This window comes from Benincasa hispida, chromosome 3, assembly GCF_027475165.1.
Source record: "Benincasa hispida cultivar pf3 chromosome 3, pf3_genome.v1.1, whole genome shotgun sequence".
NCBI classification, from domain to species: Eukaryota; Viridiplantae; Streptophyta; class Magnoliopsida; order Cucurbitales; family Cucurbitaceae; genus Benincasa; species Benincasa hispida.
The window spans coordinates 14,938,653-14,947,709 of NC_143480.1; the positions used below are offsets into that span (position 1 = coordinate 14,938,653).

General features: G+C 36.0%; 1 protein-coding gene across 4 annotated transcripts; it reads left to right on the top strand.

Annotated features, from left to right (window-relative positions):
* The first annotated feature begins 4,787 nt into the window (after positions 1–4,787).
* On the top strand, positions 4,788–6,976 carry LOC120073982 (protein C2-DOMAIN ABA-RELATED 11-like). 4 transcript variants are annotated; one of them, XM_090312314.1, is made up of 4 exons: positions 4,788–4,914; positions 5,413–5,556; positions 5,667–5,762; positions 6,379–6,976. In XM_090312314.1, the coding sequence occupies exons 2-4, from the start codon at positions 5,443–5,445 to the stop codon at positions 6,676–6,678; spliced, it is 510 nt and encodes a 169-aa protein (XP_090168440.1). In that variant the 5' UTR covers positions 4,788–4,914; positions 5,413–5,442; the 3' UTR covers positions 6,679–6,976. The 4 variants fall into 4 exon arrangements, with proteins under 4 accessions (XP_090168440.1, XP_038882853.1, XP_038882855.1 ...); XM_039026925.2 differs by having other exon boundaries at positions 4,910–5,247; XM_039026927.2 differs by having other exon boundaries at positions 4,913–5,209.
* The last annotated feature ends 2,081 nt before the right edge of the window (positions 6,977–9,057 follow it).

Below are 9,057 nucleotides of genomic sequence, written 5' to 3' on the forward strand. Positions count from 1 at the left end.
TATGGTCAGCTTTGTGCGAAATTTGAAGGTAGTGAAAAGAGTTTTACGTGCTTCGTTTGGGAGGCGTATCTCTGTGTTAGCTGATGAGGTGAGGGCGGCTAGGCAGGTTATGGAGGTTTCTCAAGTGAAGGTAGAAAGGGATCCTGCTTCAGAGGTGGTGTGTGCAGAGGCAGCTCGGGCCACTGAGGTGTTCTGGTCAGTGGCGAGATTGGAGGAGGCGTCCTTTCGACAGAAGGCCAGGGTGAGGTGGCTGAAGTTAGGTGATATGAACACAGCTTTCTTTCATCGTTGTGTTCATTCTCGATGCAGCTGTAGTGGTTTATTTACGGCCGTGGATGCTGGGGGGACTCGCCAGACGGTGCATGACAGGGTGGTAGGGGTGGCAGTAGATTTCTTTCAGGGTTGTTTAGGGTCTCAGCCAGTGGGGTATAGGGATCTTACTGCCCGAATTGGGGATATTGTGCAATTCAGCTGGTCCGAAGAGGGGGTGGAGGCACTTGGTCGCCCAGTGAGTCGGGATGAGATTAAGAAGATTTTATTCTCGATGAAGTCTGGAAAGGCTTCTAGGCCTGATGGGTTATCGGTTGATTTTTACAGAGCTGCTTGGAATGTGGTTGGGGATGATTTCTGTGATGCTGTGCTGAATTTTTTTTAGTCCTGTTACCTGTCTGGTGGAGTTAATTCTACTGCTATCACTCTTATCCCAAAGAAGCAGGGAGCTGAACGTATGGAGGAGTTTCGTCTTATTTCTTGTTGCAATGTTGTGTATAAGTGTATCTCGAGGATCTTAGCTGAGAGATTGCGGTTATGGTTGCCTGCTTTCATCAGTGGTAATCAGTCTGCGTTTGTTCCGGGTAGGTCGATTTTCGAAAACATATTATTGTGTCAGGAGCTTGTGGAGGGCTATAAGGAGGGTAGAGGGAAGCCACGTTGTGTGTTGAAGGTAGACCTTCAAAAGGCGTATGATTCGGTAAATTGTGATTTTTTGTTTGGTGTGTTGCTGGCTATAGGTATGCCTCTTCAGTTTGTTAATTGGGTGAGGGCTTGTGTTACTTCGCCTATGTTCTCTGTGATGGTTAATGGTTCCCTTAAGGGGTTTTTTCCTGGTAGGAAAGGGTTGAGGCAGGGGGATCAGTTGTCTCCTTTTTTGTTTATGATGGTGATGGAGGTCTTGTCTAGGTTGTTGAATAATTCTCCTGTGTGGTTTAGGTTCCATGATCGGTGTGAGCGTATAGGCCTGACTCATTTGGTTTTTGCAGACGATTTGATGATTTTCTGTGCAGCTAAGAGAGATTCTTTGGAGTTTATGAGGCAGGTCCTGGTAGATTTTGCAAGGTTGTCTGAGTTAGTTGCTAATGTTGGTAAGAGTTCCATGTTTGTTGCGGGTGTGAAGTCTGGGGAGGCAGAGGAACTAGCTGCGTTTATGGGCTTCTCTCTTGGTTCGCTGCCTGTTAGGTACCTGAGTTTACCTTTATTGGCGGGTCGGTTGAGGGCTAGGGATTGTGCTCCTTTGATTCAGAGGATTACAACTCGTATTAGAAGCTGGGCAGCGCGGTCAACTCTCATTTGCTGGAAGGTTACAGCTTGTTAAGTCTGTCTTACAATCCTTTCAAGTGTTTTGGTGTAGCATTTTTGTGTTGCCTGCGTGTGTAACTCATGAGGTTGATTGTCTGTTACGTACTTATTTATGGAAGGATAGTGCGGTGAGTCAGAATGGTGCACGGGTGACGTAGGATGAGGTGTACGTGTCGTTGGGCGGGGGGGTTGGGTGTGAAGCATGTGGCATCTTGGAACCAGGCTTCTATTATAAAGCTTTTCTGGCTTCTCTTAATTAAATTGGGTTCATTATGGGTGGCATGGGTGGAGGCTTATGTTTTGCGTGGGCGATCTTTGTGGGTTGTTTGGAGTGAGGTTGGGAGGTCTTAGTACTTGAGGGCTATCTTGCGAAATAGAAATAGATTCAAACATTTGGTTCGTTTGATGGTTGACGATGGTCAGTCTTGTTTTGTTTGGTGGGATCTTTGGCTGCCGGGGGGTGCGATTTTGGATTCATATGAGTCTATGGTGGTTTATGATGTAGGGAGTAGTTTGGAAGCGCGGTTGTTGGAATTCATGAATGGTGAGGGAGGTTGGAGTTGGCCTACAGTGTCTTGGGAGCTTCTTGAGATCTAGGGTCTTATTCAGGCAGTGGGGCTTAGGGTGAGGGGGGAAGATTATTGGGTGTGGGTGCCGGATGCGAGTGGTCGATTTTCTATCGCTAGTGCGTGGGAGTGTTTGCGTCCTCGTCGTCTTAGGGTGTCTTGGGCTGGTATTTTGTGGGCGGGGGGTGATATTCCGCGTCACTCCTTCTGTGTGTGGTTAGTTGTGAGGGACAGGTTGGGTACGTAGGATTGGTTGAGGAGTTGGGGTGTGTTGTCAGGGGGGGTGCCTTCTGTGTGGGGGAGGTGTGGAGTCGTGAGATCATTTATTTTTTGAGTGTGGGTTTAGGAAAGAGGTGTGGTCTGGTGTATTGCGTCAGTTGGGCTCGTCGCATCATGTGGCGGGTTGGGATGTGGAGTTGAGTTGGTTGTGTCGAGTGGGGTCGGGTAAGGGGGTGCATAGTAAGTTATTCCGTGTATTCTGGTATGCTTCCATATACTACATCTGACAAGAACATAATCGGCGACTGTATGGAAGTAGACCGAGGTCGGTGTCAGCTCTGGTTCACCTTATGGTCTCTACGGTTCGTGTTCGTGCTTCTTCCTGGCGGGTTGATCTTCTTGGTCTTATATAATGTGTTTACGGATGTTTTCTTGTTGTACTTTCCGTTGTTCTTTGTTTTGCTGTTGTCCCTTGTTTGTGGGATTTTAGTTTCTTTTCTCTGGCTTTCTCTCTAGTGGTCTGTGAGTTTGTTTTTTGTTGGTTTTGTTCTGATCTTATCTTGTAGACTTTGTTTTGGGTTTTGTTACCCTGCCCGTGCTTGTGCTTTGATGCTTTGATGCCTTGATCCCGGGCTGTAGGATCCCCTTGTTGTTGTATAATAATATCACCTATTCTAAAAAATATATATATATCCAATTTGTCAACATGAGCATAGCTCAACCGGTATAGTACTTGTACTATTAATTACAGTACCTTTGTAAAAAAAAATAAAAAATAAAAAAGTCTAATTTCGTTCTAATGTCAAATCTAACTCCTCATGAATTATGACCCATTAAAACTTATTTATGAAACTTAATTAAAAATTCAACCATTGTATTTAAGAAATATGTAAAACATTGGAAGAAAATGGGAGAAATCGACTTAATCTTCAAACATAAAAAACTAAAACCAAAATGGAACCTTAGTATTTAAGTTTTGATTTTGGTTTCAATTTAGTTGCTAGATTCAAAATGTTATACATTTACTATTGAAGTTTTGAATTTGGTTTCAATTCAATTCCTAGGTTTTAAAATGTTACAATTTTACCATTGAGATTTAAGTTATTTTAATTTGATCCTTAGATTTCAAAATTTACATTTTAAACTTCGATTTTTCACTAAATACTCAATTTCTATATTTAGTACCAATGTTTGCAAATTAATTTAAAATAATTAAAAGAATTTAAATTAATTAAGTTTAATTACTTTTTATCACTTTTAAAATTCTATTCATAATTATTTTAAATTAATTAATAGACATCAACATCAATTACTAAATGTGAGTATTTAACAAAAAGTGAAGGTTAAAAGTATAAAATTTTGGAACCTAAGAATCAATTGAAACAAAACTCAAAACTCAAATCTCAAAAATAAAATTGTAATGCTTTAAAACTTATGAATCAATTTGGAACTGAACTCAAAATTTAAGGACTAAAGTGTAGGTCCTATTTGGTAACCATTTTATTTTATTTTTATTTTTTAAAAAAATTAAGCTTATGGACACTAATTTCACCTTCAAATTTCTTCCTTTGTTATTTTACCTTTTGCCAATTGTTTCAAAACAAGCCAAATTTTGAGAATTAAAAAAATTAGCTTTCAAAAAGTTCTTTTTGTTTTTTGAATTTGACTAAGAATTCAACCATTGTACTTAAAAAAGATGCAAATCATTGTAAGAAATGTGGATGGAATAGGTTTAATTTTCAAAAACAAAAAATAAAAAATTAAATGGTTACCAAACGATAGGATTGGCAATGGAGCGGGGCGAAGTTGGGGGATACACCTCGTCCCCGTCCTCATGAAAAAAAATTTCCCGTTTATATCTTTATTTTTAACTAATTGTTTATTTAAAATAAATTAAAATTTGTTCTTTATACCGAATTTTAAATATTGTAGATAATAAATTAATTTTTTTTATTGTTTTATTTATTTAAATTAATAATTAAAAATAGATTTTTTATTCTAAATTTAATACAAAGTTAAAAGTTAATTAGATTATAAAATGAAATTAAAAAAGTAAATAAAATAAAATAAAATAAAACTATATATATATATATATAATAATTAATAAAATATATTCGGAATGGGGTCGGACAACAGGAAGGTATCTCTGCCCCGTTCCGATCGGAGACCCAATTTGTATCCCTATTTGACCTCAAATCAAGGATTCTCTATATCGAACAAAGTAAATACCTGGAGGGATCCGTAGAACTTTTGGTCCAAGTCTACAATATTGGACCGTAACTTTTTAAAACATAAGGATTAGATAAAAACGAATTTTTTCCCCAAAGAAAGAAAGAAAGAAAGAGGGAAAAAAAAGAAAAGATAAACCCCACATCCAGGTGTGTAAGCACACGTGTGTTTCTTTCTTCTTCTTGGTCGTGGCCTCATTCTCTGCAATTTCGATTTATTCAAAGTTCAAAGTATACATAGTGGACAATGCGACAATGGAGCTTTCTTCATTGACTCTCTGTCGCTTTCCCTTTTTACTCCCCGTCCCACATGGCAGCATTGTCAGGTACACTCTCAAACAATCTCACTTTAATTTTGTATAATTTTTACTTTTCAAACATGCTTCGTCAAATCATTTACTCCCGTCAAACTCAATCTCACCATGAGCCATGCGGCACCCACCCACTATGACTGTTTCTAGTCAAAATCCCATTCTCCCAGACACTATCGTCTTCCCCTTTCCCTTTGAAATCACCTCTCTTTTTTCATTACGCCCACCAACTGTTTGATGAAATAACACCCTCCACCAACCCTTTCATACCCCTTTATTTTGCTTTCAAACTTCACTCGCATGGTTCACGGTTTACCCCTTTTCCAACTCTGCTTATTGCTTTGAGTGGTATCTAAATTATTTTTGTTTTGATTTCTGAGGTTTTACCCTTTTCTTGTTTCTGTCGATCTTCTGTAGGCGTGGTTGTTTTGTCGTTTGATGGATGAAAGTTTCTCTATTTCACTTTAAAATCCACCATCTTGGCTAATCTCTCCCAACCATGTATAATTGCAGCTTTTCTGGTATTTGGATGCGGCCATTGCTATGGAAAGCGAATCGTTAGGATTGCTTAAAGTGCTTGTGATTCAAGGGAAGAAACTAGTCATTCGTGATTTCAAGAGTAGTGATCCTTATGTTGTTGTCAAGTTGGGCAATCAGGTTATTTCTTGCGCTGCCTTCTTCTGTAGTGTTCATTTTTTTTCTTTGGACCCCCTCATGTTCTGATGCAGCTTGTTGAGCAATTTCATTTCATTACATTGTTTTTTCAGACAGCAAAGACCAAAGTTATCAATAGCTGCCTTAACCCTGTTTGGAATGAAGAGCTAAGCTTCTCCCTTACGCACCCTGTCCAAGATCTGACATTAGTAAGATTCTGCTCATCAGTTTTTGACCTACTGTATGTGTTCATTAGGATACTCCCTGTTCTTACTTTCTCTGTTGCTCGTCCATTTCTTCTTTCTCCAAAGTTGCATAAGTTTGAACTGATATATTCCATTAGGCCGTAATGGTTGTCTACATCAAGTTGTAATGATTTGTGAATAAGCAACCATTTTGGTTATGAAAAAGAAGTATGGGTATGATGGCCTGTTACAGTAAAGGAACTCACTATTTTAATACCATTAGAAGCATCAAACTAATTGTGGTCAGTGAAAGGGTGCATATTGTTTTTCTAGCTAGGCTATCTTATGTTTGTGTTATCAAAGTCCCATTTAATTAAAGGAAAAAAAAATCTTGATTGTTAATTTGTCTTTGCTCATTGTCTTCTATTCTATCATATTCTATAGTTCGATATTCTGTTCTATTTTTGAAACTGAAGTGTGAGAAATGAAATCAGAAATTTTTTTTATTGTTTCTTGTTTTGGAAAGATAAAACAGACTCATTAAATTGTGTATGGATTATTATCTTTTTGTGGGAGTGAAAAACACATATTCTCATAAAAATAACTCTAAACAATAAAAAAAATTATGTTCTTTCTGCAGGAAGTGTTTGACAAAGATCGGTTCAAGTCAGATGACAAGATGGGACATGCCGAGCTGAGTCTTAAACCGATAGTTTCGGCTGCTAGATTGAGACGGGCTCTTGGAGTTTCGTCAGGGGCAACAATGTTAAGAAAAGTTACTCCAGATGTTGATAACTGCTTAGCCAGGGACAGCAGCATTAGTTGTATGGAGGGAGGGGGTGTAACACAGAGTGTTTGGTTGAAGCTTCGTGATGTAGAATCTGGTGAAATAGAGCTAAAGATCAAGTTCATCGACCAACCTGATCGGCCATCCAGATGAAGTAATCTTGAAGATGGGGTAGCCTGTAAATTTGCTTCCATTTTCATAGTTTTGATCTGTCTGCAGCCTACTGTTACAAGTGACTAGGAGTAGAATGAGGCAGGTTTGTGTCTGAAGCTAAATTAGAAGGTTGTGTTGTGTTTGGTTGATGGTTTTTTAATGGGAATGGACATAGAGAATAGGCTTGGCATTGGAATGGAAAGTCCATTATTGTATTTGGATAATATTATTGACATGGATTATGACGACGTTCAAGAGCTTGAAAGTAGAATATGACTTGATGTTCAAACTTCCAAAAGCTTGCAAATTTTGTATGGATGCATTTTGAGTTGAAGCATAGGGTGTGATAAAGACAACAAAACTCTACATATCTTTACCATAATTATGTTGTTCACCATTTTAGAGATAAGTTCTCGCGGTTTTACTGATATTTTTTTTTACTTATAATATCATAAATATCTCTATTTCTTAAATAATGTAGGATTTTGTTTGCATTTGGCGATGTGAAACTCAGGGGGAGAGAGAGTTGGGAAGGGGCATATTTATCCAAAAAAAACAAAAAACAAAAGTGGACAAATTTATTTCCGTATCTCTAAAGTATGGCATCTTTAGAGCTTAATTTTGGACGGTTGTTTTTTCTTTTCCTTTTCTTTAGTAATATAATTTGACCCCTACTTTTTCAAAATTTCCTATTTAGACTCTTGTGATCTATTTTTTTTTTTTTTCCAAGTATGCCATTTTTAGTTACTGAATAATAAATTTAGTTTAGGATAAATCCAGATATGTATTATGTTGATACAAACTTGGAAAAATAGGTGAGTGGTTGTTTTCCCTTCTTTTTGGACATTTCTTCTATCAAATAGCATAAGTTTAAAGTAAAATTAGGGTAATTGTTTTTAATGATAAATTACTAACAATATTTTTAAGTATAGCAAAATGTCATTATCATGATAGCCATCAATTGGGTTAACAAGGAGAATGACAGTTTTTAAAGTTTCATCAAAATCTTTTCGTGCTAACAAAAATAAATCTTTTCTCTAAATAGGTTGTAACTAACTAAAAAAATCTTAATTAAGTGGTAAAAAATAGATAACACAAAACAAATCAGAAGCTGAAAATAAAAAATCCATTAAAAGATAAATAAAAACTTAATATAGAAAATGGATCAAACCTCTTCGGTAATATATAATTGGAACATACCACAAATAGATATTGTGATCATTAAATAATACTAGCTACTGTATGATGGCAACATATGTGAACATAATTACTGTGTATTTATATTCTAGAATTAAAGCTCTATATGAATACTTGAAAAAAATGGTGGAGGGACGATATTTAGTTCAAAATCATAAATAATAAACATAAATTCTCAGTCAAATATAATAAATCCCCACCAAGTTTTATGATAATGCAGAAAAATAATAAAAAATAAAAATTAAATAGGAAAACAAAAATTTTAGATAAAGTGATATTTGAAAATAACATAACATTTAAAAAGAAGAAGAAAGGATAAATGGAAAATTGGAGTAGAGTGAAGTTTCAAAAAGAAAGATTTTGATACTAATTAAACAAAAAGGAAAAATAAAAGAAAGAAGTAAATAACAGTATTGCACCTTGTAAAAATGGTATGATGCTATACAACCCAATTTTCCTCTTCCTTGATAGAGGTTTATTGAAACGGTATTACACCTTGTATAAGGAAAAGAAAGAAGCAAATAACAAAAGAGCAAAAAAGAAAGAAGCATTTTTAAAACCATTATTCATTAATTAATTACATTGTAATTTTAATATGTTGTTGAAAAAAAATTGGTGAACAACAAAAGAAAAAAAAGTAAATAATGACTACTTAGTGAAGAGTTGATAGTTTTGTGAAATAAGGGACTGAAATCATTTTGAATATAAAATAATTATCCATGAATTATTTCTCTTCCTCTTCATCTTATGATTTCGAATTCACTATCTCTATTTTGCCTCGTCAAGCCTCCATCACACTTTTCCCTGTTGATAAGCTCATCTAAAAAGGTTTTTTGCTTCATCTAAATCTTTCATAACCAGTAGAATGAGTTTAAAGCGTGATATGATATCTATACATTGAAGAATCAAAACAACAACTCCAATCCTAATTTGCAAAAATAGATTAAGGAGAGCAGATACTTCTCACTATCAAGATTTTCTTTAATGTATAGAAAAGACTTGACGAAGAATAATTTGGAGTATGAAAATGTATCATGGTTCTCCAAGAAAATAAACTCCTCTGCAAAGGAAGTTTTTAGGAAGTATTTACGCAATAACTCCGGGAAAGAAAGCGAATAGGAAGTGTTGTTGCATTGGTTTTCAGTAATTTGAGATATCAAAGAAGAAGAAGCAAAATAAATG

Coding starts and splice junctions, on each gene's coding strand:
- LOC120073982 (XM_090312314.1), top strand. CDS start 5,443: ATGGAAAGCGAATCGTTAGGATTGCTTAAAGTGCTTGTGATTCAAGGG. Junction 5,557..5,666: donor TTGTCAAGTTGGGCAATCAG/GTTATTTCTTGC, acceptor TTGTTTTTTCAG/ACAGCAAAGACCAAAGTTAT. Junction 5,763..6,378: donor CTGTCCAAGATCTGACATTA/GTAAGATTCTGC, acceptor TTCTTTCTGCAG/GAAGTGTTTGACAAAGATCG.